This window comes from Melanotaenia boesemani, chromosome 15, assembly GCF_017639745.1.
Source record: "Melanotaenia boesemani isolate fMelBoe1 chromosome 15, fMelBoe1.pri, whole genome shotgun sequence".
Classification (NCBI taxonomy): Eukaryota; Metazoa; Chordata; class Actinopteri; order Atheriniformes; family Melanotaeniidae; genus Melanotaenia; species Melanotaenia boesemani.
In genome coordinates, this window is record NC_055696.1 from 3,977,927 (window position 1) to 4,000,025 (window position 22,099).

The 22,099-nt window shown below is 38.2% G+C and overlaps 1 protein-coding gene across 1 annotated transcript in view; it reads left to right on the forward strand.

Moving 5' to 3' along the window:
* The window catches only part of LOC121655020 (transmembrane protein 211), a 112,620-nt gene that overhangs the window by 35,116 nt on the left and 55,405 nt on the right, over positions 1-22,099 (forward strand). The window contains exon 2 of the mRNA XM_042009449.1: positions 1,964-2,102. Within this exon, the coding sequence (XP_041865383.1) occupies positions 1,964-2,102 (139 nt within the window). The remainder of the gene's footprint in view (positions 1-1,963; positions 2,103-22,099) is intronic.

Here is a 22,099-nt window from a genome sequence, read left to right on the forward strand (position 1 = left end):
AGAGAAGCTAGAATTAGAAAAATATGATCAATCCTAATAAACTTCAGTCATTTTGGATCAGTTGGAGGCCTTTCAGAACAGTTTTGGAAAGCCCAATAATAAAGAGTTGCAGTAGAAGGAACTAATGCATGGACAATGTTTTCTACATAACCCTTAGACAGGACGTCCTTAATTTGTTCAATTTTACTTAGCAGAATGAAGGTGGTCCTCGAAACCTGTTTCATATGGGAGTCAAAGGACAGATCATAGTCAAAAATAACTCCCAGATTCTTGACTTCCCACAATATAAAGGTGATGACATGTTACTGACAGCTTGCTCTTGCTTCAAGCTTCTCATTTATGGCTGAAACAAAATATTGAATCAATAGGCAGCCAATGTTATAGGCAGGTTTAGGCTTGATGACAAAAAACAATGGTAGCTATTATTCATCTACTGGTTCTGATTGGTTTATTATTTTGGGTTAAGTTTGCTAATGACTTTGATAGATGAATGCTTCATCCAGTCACTTGCTAAGTCTTCCTCCAGAAGTACCAACTAGCATGTCAGGTTAAAACAAAATTACATCATGAGTTTAGGTCATGAATGATTTTGTGTGGAACTGTTTAATATCCTGACAATTACTCTTGAAAGTCCTGAATTTTGCACCATGATATCTAAGTATCTTACCTAATATGCACAAATAGTTACCTTCAGTTACTTAATGGGTTGTAAAGGCAAGGCAAGGCAAGGCAAGGCAGTTTATTTGTATAGCACATTTCATGTACAGGACAATTCAAAGTGCTTTACATAAAACAAAGACATTACAGATATTTAGAATTGTAAACCTATGGAACCATCAACCGTTTCCTGCCTATAACTCTAGCATTCTCTGAAAAGACATGCTTTGAAGCTAATTTTCTTTCCAACCTGAGCAATGTTCAGCATTTCTTCCTCCTTCTTTTTTTATTTTTTTTTTTTTGTGGTTAATTTTAATGTGACCCGACGCTGTACTGCTAGATGACTGAGAAATATTCATTCACATGCAGAATGATGATATTTAAATTATGAAATTAAATAAAATTAAGCCCTTAATGGTTCTCAGAATGGTTAGTAATAAAAATTTTGCTGAGTTGCTGTGTTTCTGCACATCATCTACCCTTGCATAATTGCTCTGGTCAAGGTGCCCCTGGGCAAGGCACTTAGCTCCCACCTCTCAAAAAGCTGATCTGTAACATGTGCAGCTGCTGCGGTGATGCAGGTTGGGGATTTGTGAAGAACATCACATACACTGAGCAAACCTGGACAAATGAAGGTTGGAAGAATGATGATCATCATTTGCCCTGACAACACTTCTGCTTCTTCCGTCTTCGTCTTTCTTCCAAACATCCAGAACTGGCTAATTAAATTCTGTCAGGCATGGAAATCGCTCTGCTTTAATCCTCCCTCCGTTCATGCCAGTCACATCAGGGACATGCGTAATGACACATGTTTCAGGGCTGTAATTCCCTTGTGCATGTTAGACATTTTCCTGTGATCGCCTCCGCCTGCATTGCTAATCACTAATGTTTTCTGACTCTGTTCCTGTGCTGCACTTGTCGTTAAGAAAATCTGTTTTAAATGTGTTGGAGAGGACACATAGCAGCTTTCTTGATGCTGGAGAGTGAGTTTGAGAGGCTGTGATGATCAAATGGTTTCATACAGACACAGGTATGCTGAGATATTGTTTGGCTTGCAGTTCACTCACTGTGCCAGGACTGCACTTTCCTCAGAAGTGACTAAAAAAGCAAAACCAGTCAACTAGTGACCATGATTGTATGAAAATCCAAACTACATCACAGCTGCAGGATTAAAACAGATATTGCTGTTATAAACATGTCAGTAAATTAAAACAGGTTTCAAGGAGAAGCTGTAGGTAAAAAAATCTGTTGCTTTGATCTTGTTAAATTCATGGATATAAAATGAGATGTTCTGTTTGTTTTCCAGACCAGTGCGGTGCTGTGTTCAGGTGGCTGCGCTCTGCTGGCAGTCAGCTCCCTGTTGGCCATCATCACTATCTTCTTGCCCAGTGGCGGATGTGAGAGGAGGATCTGCACTCTGGCTGGTTACATGCAGATGGCTTCAGGTCAGTAACAAAAATGAATACACACTTTCTCTATTTTCATTATGAAGGACTTATTTCTCATGAATATCTGATAATGACAAAAAAAAGAGTTAAAACCCAACATCTGGTTAATATAAATGTGTCTCTTAAATTCAAGGCATTCTTCACTCTTCCGTTTTTCATTATTAGATCCATGCTGCAAGAAGCCCTGATTGCGCTGCCTATTATCAGAACGATAAAAAAAAAGCTGACTTTGTTATCCATTCGTCAAAAAAACAAAAGAAACAACTCGAGGACAGCTGCTGCTAGGCAACCAGAGTCTGCATGGCAGGGGTGAGCCAGCGACAGAAAAGCGAGGATAGATTTAGAGGCTGTTGTAAAAAGACAATTATGCCTCCTTAACACAGGTCATTGGTTCAGGGCTACATGTGACTTATCAGGCCGCCCCTTTCACTCTAACAGAGAAGGAGTCCAGTAAACATAACGTGGTCTTGTCAGCGCTTTAGCTTTAAAAACCAATAACACACAAGAGCTCAGGGCTCCAGTCATTGTTTGGTACCAGCCCTCTCTGACTTGTGCATCAGACCATTTTAATGGCAGTTGGAGCTTATTTTTTCCTCTATGTGTAGCACATTTCATATTTCTGGGATTTTCTTCCTGTCAGGCACTTGCAAGTCTCAAATCACTTCACCTACCTGCTCTGTTTCTCAGAGGCACAAAACCTTAATTGTATTTTTTTAATAATGTTTTGCCCCCGTTTTCATTTACGTAATCTCTGTCCTTGCAAATATTGAGTAGCTAATTTAAATCCCTGGCATTTAACAAAGCATAATTAAAGACTCAATTCAATTCACTGGGCAGGTTAAATCTTTATTGACAAAGGTGGAACTTTCACAGAGTATGGTTAATGGTGTGTTGAGAGTGGTTCTCAATGCTAACAGCCAGACTCTCATGCCTCTCTGTCTGAATCTGGAGTCAGATCAATGTGGCTTTGGGAAAATGAGAACAAATCTGTGACAAAGCAAGAAAACTGAGCCTCTTGAGTGTGCGCATGTGTGTGTGTATTTCAGCTTGTTCTGTGTGTGTCTAATGTAGAAACAGACTTTGGTAAATAATGATGCAGAGCGAGGATCTGGGCCTTTGTTCCATTTCCAGGTCGACTTTTGTCTAGATAGACGGAGGTTTAACAGAGAGTCCACAAAGCCCCGGGGAGGGCAGATCAGAAGAGTGTTTATTTTCCCAAAACTGCAAGTATGTGTGTATGTGTTGAGAAAGTGCCATCAAAGTGAGCTGATAAACTGTAACAAGGAGATTAAGAACAATAGCTTTCTTTGTGGCACGCACATCGTCAGTCTGGATTGTCACGGTGTGTGTTTTCAGGCAGATTGGGGGAAACAAACTGCTGATGAAATGTTACTTGTCAACATTCCTGTTGCATCTCATGGAGAAGCCTGCTTTGATGATGAGGTTTTTTTTTTTTTTTACAGTATCTGTGTCATGCAACAGAGATGTCAGCATATGTGTGATGTGTTTCCCTGAATGTTAAGTGTGAAAAAAAGTAAAGTAAAAGATATTTGAAGCAACCCTACATAAGTTTTTTACCTTAAAACCCATTCCTCCCATGCACATTCCTCGGGCCATCTTTGTTCTGCAGCATCTAGATATAAACATGTTGGCCATTTGGGACGTGCACCACGGCTCTTTCAGCAAAGAAACCCAAGAGGACATTATTGGAGGTATCAAGAAAAAGAAAGAGAATAAGTGACAGATCAAGAGATAAGACAAGAGTCAACATTGGACTGACTTTTACTCACTGGAAAGAACTCAGAAAAGAATTTCTGAATTAGCTTTCGTTAGGAGGCACCAAAGTACCAGAAGCTGCCAAAGTTCAGTAGTACCACTCTTTCTAATCGACCATGTTTGGGTTGTTAATTTGGTGATTGATTTTTCACAAAAAATGACCACATTCTAGTTTTGTGCTTATTGTAAGACTAGATCAGGGATCACCAACTCCAGACCTCTTTAGCCACTTTCCTGCAGTTTTTCTTCCCTGTTGCATCATACCTGATTCAAATGAAATGGTTCTCCAACAGCTTGTTGTCAAGTTCAGCACAAACCTCTTAACAAACCCTCAGTTTTGGTCAGCAGGGAAAATCTAAAACCTTCAGGACCCTGACCCAAGACACATCTCTTGGAGACCATTGTTTCTCAATCTATGGAGACTACAGACATTATCAGAACCAGTTGGATATGTTGTTCACACATCTATTTATTGATTAATTAAGCACAGTATGTTATTCCAGACATTGCTAATATTCATGGTCTATATCAGAACTTTATTTATTTATATGTCTATATAAACCAGTCTGCAATTCAGTATAGACACTACATTAATTTCTTTCCCCCATTTGGACAGTGGAAATTGTGCAAAGCACCACACAGTGTTTGGATCACTCAGCACATCTAAATAATCATATCAAGAACTGTTAAATCTTTCATTTTGCTACGTATGGTGACAAAAACTTATGGTTGCTTGTTTTAATAGTAATGTAGAGCATTTTGCAGTATGTTCCCAGGTTTCATGATTTTAATTGTTGAAATGGTGGCTGTCAGAGCAAATAATGGAAACACTGTTCAATCTAAGATTAGCAGTTTGCAGTGGTAGGACCAGGAGCTGGGCAGGTGGAAGCTTTCCAGGAATGAATAAATAGACACGTGTGCTTTGTTTGTGTCTTTGATGGTTAAAAAGGTGTAGTATTTCATGTCTTTCTTATCTGATAATGTCTAAAAATGCAGCTGCAAACCTCTGACACACAGCAGGACTTAGGGTTAAGGGTTGTTATAAAACAAGATGCAGCTAAGTTTTAAGCTAACGTCACATGTTAGATATGTGTTAATACACCTGTCATATAAATTTATATTTATATAAATATAATTTATTATTTATATTTTTCATATAGGTTGATGATTTTTCCACACTTGCCACACTGCTTTCCTGAATATTTAAGAATAAAACCATCTTTATGCATAGTGTTCTGCATATACACTCCTACACATTCACATAGTATTGCATGGGTCAAACCAGAAAAAGCCCTTTTTCAAGGTGTAACTGCTAAGCTCTGCTATTTCTCACACCTGTGGTCTCCTGGGTGCGGCCCAAAATTAGCGCCGTCCTGTTGTGGAGTGGCTACACCGCAGGATGCTGCTGCCATCAATGTTTTACACTCTGAGCGAGGGAGGGAGAACATTTCTGTGTGCCACAGCAGGGAGCTTTTTCTGCTGCCATGCATATTTCACTGGTCTGTGCTTCTAAGTGGTTTCTTAGACTGTATGTGCATGTCTTTCTCTATGTACCCTCTTTCCATTTACAATGACACACACATCTAATAACATATTTCCTGTAAAAACTCTAGCTGTAACCCTAACTTTCCTAATTTTTATTTACCCTTGCTCAGTCATTCGGGTTTGCTCAGGCAGATTCTTTCAGTGTTGTTATCTGTTCAGGGCTGAAGACACGGCACACCTGGCTGAGTGTACAAGCACTTCCACATACAAGCCTAATCTCAGCTGTTTTCCTGCAGGGTCATAACTAAATTAACATACAGAGAACATTTACATTTTTATCACATAAAAACCTTCTGGATAATTCATTTACTGATTGTTGATCGCCTCTTGTTTTCCTTTTTTATTGATTTGACTGGAAGTAGTATTCCAGTTCAAAAGATATTTCAGTATGAAAGTTTCTTTGGGAGATTCATGGGTTGAGGACTTGAAAGGAATAAGCCTGAAGGCTTGTTTTTTTCCTGTGAAAGAAACATGTAGCAGTATTTTTTCTTTTCTTGTTTTTTTAAAGATGTTTGTGTTGCTCCATCTGGTGTGGCAGCAGCAGCTTGTGGCTTTTCATTATTACACAGCGAGATGGAAGGAAAGAAATGATAGCTGGACCGAACTAGGAAACCATATGCAAAATCTGGCATTACTCTGAATGCCTAATTTTACAGCACTGTTCAGCGATTAATAATTTCAAATTTTGTGAACACAAATAGCAAATGATACTTTGTAAACTGAATATTTTATATGATGCATTTAGGAGATTTCTTGTGTATCAAACCTTCACTTGTCGAGTAAAGACATCAACTTTCCAAGCTGAATAATTTCAATAAAACAACTTATGTGAAGTTTTAGATTTGTCCTTAGATATCCAAAGATGCAATATTTCCTGTACATTTCACCAAAACCTTTCACATATTTCATTAGTTGATGTCATTTGTGGCAGTAGTTATCAACTTTAAACAAAGCAAACATTTTCCAGATTCTTTTCAGAAGTTATTACAGTGTCTTTGTATCTTTGCCAAGAGTACAGTCACTTTCTCTTGCTGCGTTTTATCTTTGTTGCAGCAGCAGGGCTGACAAGTGCACGTTAGTGCATTTCAACCAATACTGATCAATTCAGAGGGCAAACTTTCAGATATATGTCTTCTGAATTAACTGTGTTCTTTGACTAAAAAGTCTCCCACAAAGAGAAAAAAGACCAGTCATGCGTCCCATAGTTTTCCAGAGACAGAAAGGGACTATTCAAGGTATTCAAAGGGCTCCAACTTCTGTTTTTTATTTCCATTCTTCTTACTTTTGTTGTTTTTTTTTCTTAACTGCAGGTTCCAGTGTTTTATAAGGATGTATATTGTGCCTTTAAATTCACATTTAAGCTGCATTTCGCTGGGATTGCCAATGTAACTCACTACTTGCCTCATGAGATTTAAATGTTAGCATGCAAATGTGTGCTAATGTAGAACAAAATTAGTTGCCAATTATGGTAAACTGCTATTAACATTTACTCCAAACACTGTTGTGTTGAAATACAGCTGTAAATTCACCAAGACAGCTGTAAGCCTGTTGTCTTGATTTTAGGTTATGAGGACAAGAGGTGGAATTTAGCTAGCATTTCACTTGTTTCTTAGCTTGTTAATCAACTTGAAACTTATAGGAAGGGTAAGGTTCATAAACATTGGTAACAATCAGTATTTCTCTGTTGTACAGATATCATAATATATTACTGTAATACAGCCTCAGGGCTGTATTTAAATTAAAAGCCTGGCACTGTAGTTGCAGTTGCCTCTGAAGCAACAAATTCTGCAGCCACAGCAGGATGATTGAAAGGAACTCTGAGAAGATGGAAGTTATCGTTTGCTCTTTGGGACAGCTTTTGGCTGAACAAGGTTTCTCATTTGCAGCTAAACTCCACACAACCCCAGCCATACCTGGTGAATATTTCTTCCTGTGCAGCTGTCTGAGACTGTACCCCTCTTATCCTCGTTCTCATCAGGAGGAGTCCCTCTTCTTTCCTTCTTTTTTTTTTTTGCCTCAAACTTGGTTGATTGGGAAAGGAAAGCAGTGAGTATTTCTGTGTGCTCCCCATACAACACGCTCACATCAAGTTTCATTGTGCTGATGCTGAGGAAGCCCGGCCCGCTGTGTCAGCATTCCCATGGGCAAAGCTGCTATGCAGATGTCCTCCGAAGCATGGTGATGAAAATGGGAAGTTACTTTGATCAAAGTACTTTCTGTGTTATTTCTGTGCTGCTGTTGCCGCCAGAGCCCATAAAGCACCTGTGCTATGTGCCAATCATCTCCTCGACACATGAAAATGTTTTCCATATCAGCTGGATTGGCACAGAACACATTCCTCCAACAATTAAATTACACTTACTAAGTTCTTCTTTCGCCACTGTGTGAATAAAAATGATTGGAACATCTTTCATGTTACTTTTAGTATTCAGTGTTATTCCTGGAAAAAGTCTTAGAATGAGGGAGGAACGTTTCATGGAGAGCAAAACCTCTTCCAAAGCATTGTTTGGTTATTTCTGCCACATTTGAGCTCCTTCCAGCTGCCTTTAGGCTAAATGATACCCGTTCTTGTATAGTTCTCCACATTCTGATGAGAGCAACTTCAGGTCAGACACCTTCCTCAAGGAAACCATCCTTTGGAATTTCTTTCTTTCTCCACCCCTCAGGCTGCATCATTCTCATTTCATATGCTGTATGTTTGAGAGCATGTGGAGAGTAAATCCATATCTCTTCTCTTTTTTTTTAACTCCTCTCTTTTAGCTGAGTATTCCTCACAAACGCATCTTTATCCCAATCAGATCCCCAACACTCTTTGTGTTTGTTTTTTGTAGATGGCTGATATTTCATTCTGTTTCATCAGTCAGCTGGCTGGAGGCTTTTGCAAAAACTTCAAAACAGTACTTTTTAGCAGCGAAACCGTATTCACCTTCAAATCTTTCAGATCTGTAGAAAAAGTCAGTGGAAGAAAAGTCGATTAAGCTTTCACACATGCTGTTTTCTTTTCTTTTCTTGCTTTTTGTAGGTGATTGTGAGTCTGTGCTGATAGATTGTGACCCAGTTTAAATACAGTGCGATGCTGACACTGTAACCCGCCCCTCACCTGCGACTCACTGCATGCTGACAATAGATATGAATCATAGATATGCGTCTTGTCAGTCGGAGTGTGTACATGTAAGTATGTGTGTGTCACTTTTAGTATGATCACAGCAATTTTTTTTCTTTTCCTGTTGACAGTAATGCAAATGGTCACCATTACTGCCTCCTGCACAACACACATTCGCTCCCAACATTTCCTTTGTTTTTTTTGTTTTTTTTTTTTTGCTCTCAAGTCTCATTAATTACACAGATTTGCACAGAAATCACTACTAATTACTGGAGAAACACTGCACAACCACTTTATCTGCAAACTTGACAAAGCATTTAGAAAAATAAAGCATGTCCGATTCATTGAATACTACATTTTGCTGCTGTATCGCTTCATTCGTCATAATCGAAAATGTAGCCAAATGAATAAACAAGGCCTAATGTCTACTTATGAATCAAAGCTTGTGTGTGTTTGCATATTTGTGCATGCTGCACTCTCTTATTGGTCTAATCTGATGTCTACTCTAATTATGAACACGGCAAGCTTGGCTCTGTTCACTCACTGATACATTACCCACAAAACCCACAGTAATTGGTTCACCAGTCAATTAGAACCAGTCTGTAATTAAGACTGAACTTTCATCCTGTCCAATTTATCAGTTTTCTTTTAATTTACTGGAAAGCCCTCTTATGGACTTTGTGTAAGGGCAAGCTCCTTAGATGCACAGTTTTTTTTATCTGTCTTTAATTTTTCCTTTAAAAAGCGTGTCACTGCTTTGATAAGTTTTCCATGAAAGTAGAAGTAAGGATACCACTGTGTCAGAGATTAGTGAAACCAATATGTTTTATTTATAATGTTAATTAGCCTTTCCTTTATATTGTAAAGTATGTTCTGGAAACCCATTTGATTATCTCTGCTTCTGCACAACAACACACTGAAACTGTCCTGCTGTGTGGTTACACCCTCCTACTGTCTCACAACAGTATGCAACAAATGGTATGTTGATGGTGGAAGATGAACCGAGGAAGACTGGAAACAATGGAGTTAGGACTTTAGCATTTTTCATCCTTTTTTAGTACTTGTTCTGATATACCACTGCAGTCCTCTCACATCTGTCAGACAGAGGACCATTACAGGGTCCAAAACATGTTTGTGTATTTCTTATTCCTTTCCTGTCTCCCTTCTTCTCCTGCTCCTCCGTCATTCTGCCATGAAAGCTCCAGCCAATACACACACAGTCACAACACACTAACACACTCAAAGAAGTGGTGGCTATGCATATTACATGAGTACTCCACCTCTGAAGGGCTCTCTGCTTTTTTCATTTTACAACTTACAGCCAAGATGATGAGGAGAAAGCCAGATCCTACACTTAAAGGCTGCTTCCTTCCCCTAACTGCAAAGCTGCTGTTTATGGTTACGATATTACAACGTCAATATACAATTCAGTGTCTTATGACTGTAAAGAGCTGAGATCAGGAAATGAAATAAATCTTTTGTCTACTTATATGTGTTTTTCTTGTTTCTCATGAATTATTTTTCTTAGTCTTATGCTCTTTTAATTGAGCTCTTCTTTTCTTATCCCTTAAATTTCCAAAGAAGTTTATATTTGGATTCCACTATTGTTAGTATGAGGAAGGTAGCAGATTAGACATTTTGAGTTAAACTGAGACGTATTCCACAGCATCAGTAGGGTCACTGTTCTGGTTGTTTGACTGCACTGACTATTTACCGACTTGCCCCAGATAAGGTAACACAACTCAGATGAGTGTGTGTGTATTCCAGGAATTCCCACCACTGCCTGCTTGATGAGAACAATGAGCCAGGATGACTCATTGTTGTGTCTGTGGCAGTTGCATTACAGCTGCTTTAGCCCTCAGCCGAAAACACACAAACCTAGATGAGTATATGTGTGTGCGCGTGTTTATGCATGCTTCTGTTTCCGTTTCATTTCTCTTATGTCGTTTTATCCTCCTCCCTCTCATGCTGTGATTGATCCTCTGCTCAGAGGCTTCTCTCAGTGTACATCAATGAGTGAGAGCTTGTGCCACTTTGTCATGTTTTTTTTTCCTTTGTGCCATCTGTGTTGTTAAGAATTAGTTTTTGTTGGCAATATGAAGGTTGAGACTGCTGGAACCTGTCACACGCACACAATGATTGATTAGCCAGGGATGCTCACTTGCTATTGCTTTGCTAGTGTTTATGATTCCCGCATTTGCATGAAGTAAATGTTTTTGCTCCACTAAGTTAACTAGAAAATACTTTATCTGAGATTTTGTTCAAGTATGTCTACATGTATCCTGACAAAACTAATGCAAATTACTTTGCATGCAATATATGTTGAGAAAAAGTCAAGAAACAATGGTTTGATCATTGTTTTTTAAAGTTCAAGTTCAAATTTATTTGTATAATACATTTACTACAACCTGAGTTGCCCAAAGTGCAGAAAAATAAAACAACTACACAGTAGTATTTAAAGTAATAGTTCTGGAAAATTTTGGAAAAATCTATCTCTAAAATGCGAAGCTAGCTAGTAGCCAGCTAGCACTGAAAAAAAGACCAGAGAAAATGGCTATTCTAGTTCTGTCCAAAGATTGTAATTGTACACCACTTAAAAACCTCCTGAATTAAGATGTTATGTGTCATTAGTTAAATCTTTACAAGAAGCAAAGTAAAACAGAAAAACTACAATGTCAGATTAGCTGGCTTTACATTTTAGCTTCATTGCTTTTAGCTAGGTAAGCTAGCTAAAAGGGTAGAACAGCATGAAGACTGAGGATATGAAGATAATTTTTCATGAATGGTCAATAAGCCAGCAATATATCATAATACACTGCACTGAAGAAAAAAGGTTGACAATTATGAACACCTGCAGTAACTTACATGACCCAACTCATGATTAAACACACATTTTATGTCCCACCTGTAAAATTTCAAGTAATCTGTGCACAATACACTAACACATGCACTGCTTGTGTAAATTACACTTGTCTTGAGAAAAAATACAAATATAGTTGTTGGAAAATATGTTCCAAATGATTATTCAAACTACCATATAGATCTCAAGCACCCCCTACAATGGCAGTTTTCTCTTGTCCTTTCTTTTAAATGACAAACTTGCATATCAAATATAACCATTGGAATAAGTTTTTAATGGACTTTTATTTGGATGATCTTGTCTAAGTGTTTCTCTTTTAATATTGAAACAGTTGAATTTAATAATCAGCATATCTTAAATAATAGTAATAATGTGTGAAGTTGAGTCCCACAACATGCATGCAACCCTGTTACCAAAACCTATTTAGCAGGGCAGAAGAAGAAGACAAAATAGTGAGTCACATGACACAGAAGAAACGACTCATCAGGATTTATGCTAACAGCATGGACAGACCAAGGTCAATTTTTACATATTTTTTCAATCATTGCAGCCTGGACTGAGTGTGTCACTCTAACCAATGCAACCCTGTCACTCACACTGTAAATTTCACACAACTTGATTAAATTTTTTTCTTTATTCTTTAATATAACTAACTCTGTCTTCAATGTTAACAGTAACATTACATTTCACAGCTATCATATTTTCCTGAATAAAAGCGAACATTTGCATTGATTTTCAAATTGGGGTTTACATAAAGAACCTGGAACTTATTTGAGGCTAGCCATATATGTATATATGTATATATATATATATATATATATATAGTATATTTTTTATGCTTAAGCTGGACAAATATAATTTTTTATTTGTTTATAATGCTGTTTTAAAAAATACATCACAAAAAATATGTAAATAAATAGTTTATTTTTCAAATGTTTCTATTTCCAAATTGTCCTCCAATTCTGGAATGACCCATTTTTAAATTGCCTTATTGTGACCTACGTAGCTGTCAAACGTATGCAGAATGGATAATAGCTGTGTTATTTTTTTATTTTGTTTTATTTTCTGTGGTTATTGTTTACACACTGCCAAAAAGAAAATTATGTCCATATGTGGGCCAAATGAAGTAGGCTAACCAATGCACAGTGGCTACTTGTTAACAGTTACTGGCCATTGCTGGCCATTAGTTGTAGCATTACACGTCTTTTTTTATGTTTTTCAAGACACTGTGTTTATAGTCTCCATATTTATTCGATAGACACAAGAGTATTTCAAACAATCCCATCTAACTCCCATCAAATATACATGTATTCCCTAAAATATGAATATATTCCTTCACATTTACGGCATCAAGTGACAGAGTAGTCTACACAAAGTCTATAGCTGACGCATAAGCATTCACAGCTTAAATGCTCCATTTTTTTGGTCCATCAGTGTACAATGCTGATAAAACAAAATATGTTTATGGAAAAATATGTCCTGTTTAACCAGAATATTTTCTCTGTGTGTAGAGTTGCTGATTGAGCAGGTCTGCACAGATGAAAAGAAAAAAAAAAGAGAAAGAAACCAGTGATCCAGGACATGTCTGAGCTTTCAAGTGTCTCCACAACAGAGGCAGGGAGAGCAACAGAGGGAATATTCTCCCACAAGTACATCAGTGGCAGCAGGACGGCTGGGAGCGTGTTCATTCACATGAGAGCAAGTTTCAGGTAGATTCAGAGAGGATGTCAAAGAAGGGTTAGATCAGCAGCAAAGCAGGTTTTCTCTTAGATAGTATGATGGTAAACTAGAGTTATCATGGCATATATTAGATATATAAAACATAATGTACTTGTACTCATGCCAAAATCTGATATGAAGTGATAGTTAAGGTAAATTTTGTTGAATAATCACATCCTCAAAGGATGTATGTTTTTATATGAATCTATGTTTGATCTGAATCTTATGTTGCTGTGTGAACAGTTGTAGTGAAACGACACCCAGTCCAGTTCCTTTTCCACCTAATCAATGTCTGATCCAGCTCCACAGGATGAATTTGCAGCAACAAAATCAATTTCAGACTCAGAGGTACATTTGAGTGTTTTATCTAGACACCACCTCTGTACATGTACGGTAACTCTTCGGTTAGACAAATCACCTCTTGTTTGCTCATTCAGAAAAAGTTTATAATATAGCATTGATTTTTTTGATGGGCAGCAACCAGCTGCTCGCTCTGCTTTCACATGTTTGCCATTTTAAAGTAAGTTACACCTGCTGGTTTCACTCAGCCTGAAGACTGCCATATTATACCAGTGCAAGATGCCGCCTTTCAAGATTATAGAAGCTGAATTACATGAGAATGTTTTTATTTTTATTTAATATTCCTCTCAGGCTTTAACATACCACTTTGTCAAAAATGACCATACCTGCAGAGGCTTGCTTATGCTTTGATGCCTCACATGCTCCTGTCTTCAAGCCCCAAAGCCTAACATATGCTCGCCTTCATGCTTTTTTAAATTAAACACGCTCTTCCTCACACCTCTCTGTACGGCTTTTCCATTGGACACACTTATGCAATTACAGACATGAACACAACATGTTATCAGGCTGAAAGATGTGTATCTCTTGCTCTGTGGTGAAAGAGGATATGATATAAGCATTGGTTTCTGATTTCCAAACTGATATCACATGTGAAGGCAAAGCTCTGATGAATATTCTCGAGGAGACCACACATACATAGACGGGTTTTGAAAAGCAGTCAAGTTGTGGGTGATTTTGTCTCTTTACATCAGGACCACAGTCACTAATTATTCTGGACATGTCCGCATGCACTTACTCACCCACAGACGTGGTCTATTGATTTTTATCGATTACTTTTGTAATGAAATCCATCCACATGTTTTTATCCACAGCTTATCTGTCATATATGTGGCACTCTTGCTGTGTGAGAAGATGTTTTAGTAATATGAAGCTGCCTTGTAGGCTACAAAATGGATGCAGAAGATTATTTTGCCTGAGACATTTAATCAAGAGGTTTAAATTTTATACATACACTAGATTGTATGTGTCTATTTTTAGGTTTCAGTCCCTTTTTTTTCCTGTTTCCATTAATGCGTCCACCTTCTCTTTCTGCTGACCTCTGACCTGTGTTAAAGAAAATGTATTTGCTTTCCACAACAGCGTGCCCTGTGTGAAATTAGGTGTGGTGTATAACACACACACACATACACACAGCATTCCCCTCTAATTGATTTGTCCTGTGTGTGTTGGGATGCTCACACAGCTCACGTTGATTGATCTGCTGATGGGAGGGATGCTCCCTACTTTATGACTTAATCTGTAACAGCAAAGATGGACCCTGATAATAGAGAGTATAGGAGAAAGCGAGATCTGCCTCTCCTCTTCGCTACTTTTGTCCCAACACATCCCTCACCTGGCTCACCCCTCTCTGATTACTGTTAAAAAAGAACACCTCACAGGAACAGACAGACATGGGGAGGAAGATGGATGGGGTGAAAAACCAGGCTGGGACCAAACAGATTAAAGTCTAGTCTCACCCAGCAGCTCCTCTTCTTCATTTCACTTCTTTCAGCATGTGACTGTGGGGTCAAACTAAGGCTGCTGCTCAGAAAGTGAAGCATGAATAAGATGGAATCAGCCACATTCCTCAAACAAACCCTTTTATTATCTGTTTGATTGCCTTGCCTTTGTAGTGGACACTAGCTCAGCTGACAGCGTAGTGTACCTGCTGTACTCTCCTGTGCAGTGATGGATAATCCGAGACATTTTAAGGACCATTTTTTTTAAGAACCAGCAAAGTGGTTAAAATAATGTAGCTGATCTATTAGCTGTTTATAGTTGTATTAGCTATATTTAAGGTATAGCACTTTAGTTTGGTGACATGGCCATTTTTAACTGTTAAAAAGAAACCAAAAAGCTATCAAAAAGATGAAAACATAACTAGACTTAAGGCACAGAAATGGTAATCTGTTGTGCATTTAGTAAAAAATGTTGAAGCAGGTGAGTTTTCTATTTGATTAAATTGTTCTGAGATTCTGAGGCTGTCATGATTTGCCAAATTTTTGGCTTAAAGAGCACTCAGAATAGTAGACACCACCAGACACTTCTTTACAGAAACAGAAAGAACAACCGGCCTGCATGATGGTCTGCTGGATAATATGCAGAGTCTCAGCCTTTCAGTGCTTGGTGCATCTGATGTTGCTGGTCAAAGGATGTCTGAAGGAAAAGAGTGGTGGTCTGTGCTTAGGCAGTATGCAAACCCTGGTCATCTTTTCAGTGATTGTTTCCTAAGCATCAGTCATTACATTAACTCCTTTCATCAGCTTCTGCTCCCTTTGCATGATTAAGAGGTTGAAATCACTGTAATAAACAAAAATATGATCTCACAAATTCTTCTTTTCCTGCTGGAGAAAAGGAATATTTCAGACTCTTAAGTGGAACTGAATTAAGTACTCATGAATAGTTGGTGTTTTAGCTGCAGAAAACAGCAGAAGCAGAACACTCTCAATTTGGAGATTCAGGTGGTTGGTGCTCACAGGCAAGTCGGGAGATACAGTCTCTCCAGCATGTCCCGGGTTTTTCCTAGGTTTCCTCCTGGTGGGATGGCCGAACACCTTATCAGGGCGGCATCCAGAAGGCGTCCTAACCAGATGCATGAGCCACCTCATCTGGCTCCTCTCGATGCTGAAGACTAGCATTTCTACTGTCTGCCCCTCCCGCATAACGAGCATCTCATCCCTCTAAAGCAGAGTCTGGCCACCCTGTGGAGGATACTCATTTCAGCTGGTTGTATTCACAATCTTGTTCTTTTGGTCACTAACCTTGGTTTGTGACCATAGGTGAGGGTAGGAACATAGATCGATCGAGAGCTTTGCCATTTGGCTCGGCTCCTTCGCTAGGGTTAGGGTTACCCCACTCGAGAACAAGACCCCGAGATTCTCAAACTTCTCCACTTGAGACAGGACCTCATTCCCTACCTGAGGAGGACACTTGGCCCTTTTCTGACTGGTGTTATTGTGCCATCTAAACATTTGTTTGTGTGTGAAGGGCATTTTGGGCATCATTAAAATAATTTCCCACTGACTTTATTGACCACTTTTGTCCCATTTAATTTTTGTCAAGTTTCCATATTTTATCACTTTCTTTATTAAATGCAATATTATCATAAGCAGAATTGATTGCCTTAAGTACAGAAATTAGACTTAAGTCCTAAACTAAACCATAAATTCCCTTAAGGAGGATGAGTTTATAACAATAATATTGCTAAGTTTTCATGATGAGGTGTTGGGAGCTCTGAATGTCTGTTAATCACAGTTCTTGTTGTCATGAAAGCTCGGCCTAATCTCATAATCCGCCCAGCTATTTTCCCCATTATCCCTTCTCACTGGCAGGCAGATACAAACAACCTCAGCAGGGGCTAATATTATGTCAGCAGGGGCAGAATCGCCCATCCAAGGAAGAAATGCGCACCATCTGCTGTGTTTACACTTTCATACTTTCAAGCGGTATTCTTTTGACAGCTTTTGATGCATTAATGATTTCCCACGTCTCCCGAGTCTCCTAGTTTGTTGTTGCCCTGTTTACTCTGGAGTTAGCTGCACTCTTTCATCATTGCTGGAATTCCCCCAGGTTCTCAACTTCTAACCAAAGCATGTCAGAGAGACGTGAAGTAAGGAGAGAAAAGTATTTTTGAGTAACACAGGCTGTCATTCTCTTTTCATTTGTCTAATTCTGTTCAGCAGGGCTCATCTTCTGAACTTAATTTTAAAATAGCTTCGGGGGATTTTTGGGGTATGTAAGATGAAATAAAATCAAAATGTAAGAAAGTCAAATAGTTTCCCAGATTTTTTTATTTTTTTTTATTTTGCCTTTGCCTGTTAATGAAGAGTCATTATCGGTATTAAGCTATTAAATGTTTAACTGTGGCAATCAAATCTGCAGACACAATAATTACTGTAGTGTTTCTTACAAAATGTGCATTATAACTGAAAAAGAAAAAAAAGTGGCTGGCTAGATGTATGCATTACTGCCTTTTGTGATGAGGTGCAAGTTGTGGAAACTGGTCTCAAATTGCTCCTTTTCCTCTTTCACACAGAAGCAATTTAATGTTGGGAGCAAAGCTTCTCAGGCATAAGACATCTATGTGATACAAGCAATCTCTGGTGTGAAGACAAATGAAAAAGACATATATAAGAGAAAGCTAAACCAGACAATATAAGAGAGAACAGGGTGAGGGTAACGTTTTCAAGGCGTATCCATGGGCTCAGATTACATCCAACAGGAGCAACAGAAGCAGGAGGCATCATCGCTCCCCAGAGTCTCAATCTGTCACCACATTTGCAAGCACATCTGTGTCCACAATTCAAGCAGGCCATAAGAAACTCAGTGAAATTACTCTTTTATTTATCCTCTAAAGTCCTTCAAATAAGTAAAATATCTGATTTGTTTTCAGCAGATTTAGACTCTTATTCAACATGACATTTCAACAAGTTTCCCCTTCAGCCACCATCAAACATTAATGATTATAATGGCAGTCTGAAAATAATACATTAGGTCTGAAAAAGGAGATGCTCTTTAGCAATGCTAGTGCCATTTATTGTCTCCAGAGGGAATCCGTCAGATGTCCTTTGTGCCTGCATGACATCATAGCAGACAGGGTCTCAAAAGCCATTGTCATTTTGTTTTTTGCTAATGATTGTGAGCATTATTTTCGAGTTAGAATCTTTAATGGCAAAATTATCCCTATCGCCCCATCGTGCAAAATTCTTTAAAAAAAATTCCTGGATGCATTCCTTATTCCGTTTCTGAGATTTCTTGTAAATGTCCCCAAAATCTGCCCATAACCTTCTGAGTTATGTTGCTAACAGACAGACAGACAGACAGACAGCCAATGTGACTGAATACATGACCTCCGCCTTGAATTCAACATTTGGCTGTTTTGGTCTTTTGGAGACAGATATGACCACATTTGCATAAAAGAGTTGAATCGGAGTGAAATGTCTGTCTTTGAGTCTTAATATCTATTTGGTTTTGGAATTACTTTCAAAAACATTACCAGCACACTGATGAGATGGAGTGAATCTAGCTAATGACACTTTAATGACTTATGGGAGTAACTTACTGACTTAGTATTCATGAGAGAAGGTGACTCTTTTGATTCTGGGTCTAATGGAGCTGGAGATGCATTTTCAACTTTTGTGGTTTTGAACTTTAATGCAGTTCCTGACTAGTTTCTGTCAAACTATACAGTATAAAAAAACTTCAAACTGGGGTTCACAACTAGGACCAGAATTTTCAATTCAGCTTTAATGTAGCTTTATTTGTAAAGCACCAATTTACGACAAAGTTGTCTTACAGTAAAACAGCTTTAATGATACACTTTAATCCAGTTATATTTCAATTCAATTGATTACATTTATAATTTAATTTATCTTTTATTTAAACAGATAAAAACCTGACTGGAAAAGAAGGCAACACAACCACAAGTTTAATATACCACAAAGCAAACAGACATCACTCATCAAACAATAGTAAAACAAATGAAGCAGTCAACAGTATTTAAATTAAATACAGCACAGGATGAATAATTCAAAGTGAAAACAGTCACAATGACTAAGGGATTTTTCCTCTCAAGCTCTTATAATCAACTTAAACTCCCCCAGAGAGATCAGTTTTGTTAATATCAAATCATTTTGTAAGTTATTCCAAGTGAATGGAGCAGCATATTTAAAAGCTCTCTCCAAGTTCTGTTCTCTCTCTTGGGTCCACCATCTGTATAATGAAGGAGAGCGAAGGTCATATTGATTCTGGGTTCTAGACATGTAGGTAGAGAGGTATAGAGGAAATAGGTCAAGCGTAGTTTTATATATGAAAACAGTTATAATATAATATAATATAATATAATATAATATAATATAATATAATATAATATAATATAATATAATATAATATAAGTAATAACTGTTCATATAAAGCAAATTCACAGAAAACATTACATAGCGAAGGAAACCACCAGATTCATATGAATCGTCTCTTTGATTTGAACCCCCATCTTGAGCATGGGGCAGTGACAGTGAAGGAGAAAACCTCCAGCAGAACGGGACTCAGGAAGCGTGGCTACGTTGGGTCCACTGGTTTGGGGTGGAGAGGAAGGCAGAGGCTTCACCAAGCACCATTATCGTACTGCTGAGAAACCAAAGAAGAAACATGAAGTAACAGTGTTTGCCCCAGGTTTGCAGCTTTTACAACAGCAGAAGCTAAATAACCTGCTGTTGTGTGAACAATATGAATGATGCCACAATTAATTTAATGAAAAGTATAAACCTGTTTTAGAGGAAAAGTAACCTTATATAACTTTTCTTTCTAAGAATGGCAGGGGATGCCGTTATGGGGTCATGGGAGCCCCCTAATATAATGGTAGGGGAAGACCTGGTTAATATATTTAGATATGGTGCATCATAGATAAAAGAGGAGGGTGCAGAGAGGTGCAGAGAGGTGCTCAGGGCATCATGGATGTCCTCCTGCAGAATAAGCCAGTGGCAGCTTAACTAAAGGCGCAGCAAAGAGTCATCCAAGCCAGCTCTAGTTTATAGTTAGGGCTGGCTTAAATGACCCTAGGTCATTACGTTTATAGCATAAACTTCATTAAAAAGAAAAGTTTTAAGCCTAATCTTAAAGGCAGAGGTGGTGTCTGTTTTCCAAAACCAAACTGCGAACATAACTGAGTGTGATCTGACTTGTTTCAGAAAGATGATGGAATATTAACAATAGTATCAGTGGATGTCTTGGGAACAGACTAGTCATTTAAATTATTGTTAGATAACAGTCTCAGTTTCTTTCCCCTTTTTTTTTGTTGTTGTTGTTATGATTGATGCAACAGAATTGTAAAGCCGATCCCGAAGGAGTTTGTCATCCATCAAGGCGTTGTTATGCGGATTAACAACACTGTTTCAGTCAGCTGCAGAAAATATAAGATTACATATTTTTGCAAACTTTCTTCACAATTGGAGGATAATTCTCAGGTGTCAAAGAAATACAGAGACTCAGGCCATCTCAGTTTGCTGAAGAAGTTAAGTTAAATTAAAGTTAAATTAATTACAATCCACTTCACTATAAAATATGACATTTCTGAATGTATAATACAGTGAAATATTACTCATTTACTTTCCACCACTACTTCATTCTTTTGTAAAAAGTTTTACATCTCATGATGATTTTTTTTAACTTTTAGAACTGAAAATCAAATCAAATAGAATACATATATCCACTTAATCTCGCCAGCTTTTCAAGATGAAAGGAGTCCTGCTATCCCTGCAGGGAAGCAGAAAAAAACATTATATAAGTAGGTGTTTTATTAATCACTTTCATGAATAAAACAATAATAAAAGAGTTAATACAAAATAAAATTGATGAAAACTAGAGCACCAATGTAAAGATAAAATGAGAATTCACACTGTCTATATATCTGACAGATTTACTGATTTGATACAGCAGTCATATTTAGTAAGCTATCAGATCTTTCAATACTAGAAAGAAGACCTTTAATAGACAACAGAAGTGACACTGAGGTCCTGTTTCCTCCATTATCTCTGCTTTGTCTTATGTTCGGGTGGTATAAGACATTCTGAGCATGCAGAGGCCAGAGGAAGCCAACGACCCCCATGAGAGGTCGCAAAGACAATCAGCACTCTGTATGACTGAAGATAAGCATGGCATCCGTCCAATCCTGAGAGACACACTGTGTGAAATAAGCAAGAAGTTTGACCGGTGCTGAGGAGGGTGCAGCACTTTGCAGTGTTTTTTCTGTGCTGAAACAGAATTACAGCCTGTCAAGAGACTGAGAGGAGCAAACATCTTTAGTTGTGTGTGCAGGGCCTCAGCAGGAGAGCAGAGAGGGATGGGCTTCATGTCAGAGGACCAGATCATGATATCTGCCCTTTCTGTTCACAACAGCGAGCCTCCACTCAATGGCTGCACATTGTATGCTATAAAATAACAAACAGGGATTCATAAGAAGAGATCACAAACGCTCCTCACAGCAAGAAGATGCATGAAATTATTCCCATCATGACTTACTCTCCTTAAAAAGAAACTGATGTTACTTTTTCACTCTACCCTGTTTCAACTTCCTTTTTACTCTCTTTTCCTTCATCATTGTCTCGTTTCCTACCAGCCTTATCCTGACACCCCTCGCCCCTGAACTTCTCAGACCGTCTCGGACGGATAAGCTGCCCCTTGTTTGTGTTGCATCATATAAGCAGTATATGCGGTGTAAGAAGAGTGCCATTAATCTCATTGTCCCATGAGGATTGTGTTGTTTGTGTGAGTAATGAGCTCTGTACATCCGCGCTGCGTCTCCGTGGTCCTTAATTGGTGCAGCGCAACTCTATTAGATGGATCCTGAGTAATTAACGTTTTCTGTAGATTGGGGATCCAGCTTTAATGCTTCATAGGTTTGATATATTTTAGTGGTTTGAAGGACTTTGCTGTACTCAACAATCTGTTCAATGGGCACCCGAAGAGTAATTAAGAGCACCAAAGTGTCCAAGTGAAAGATTTAGCGAATTTTGTTCTTTGAACTTCCAATATTACCTTTGTAATTATATGTCAAACTGTGTCAGCTCATTATTTGTCCACGTCCCTGGCAGATGCAGGGACTTTTCTGTACAGCATAAAATTAAATACACTGGAACACAGTCAGTTGGCAGAAGT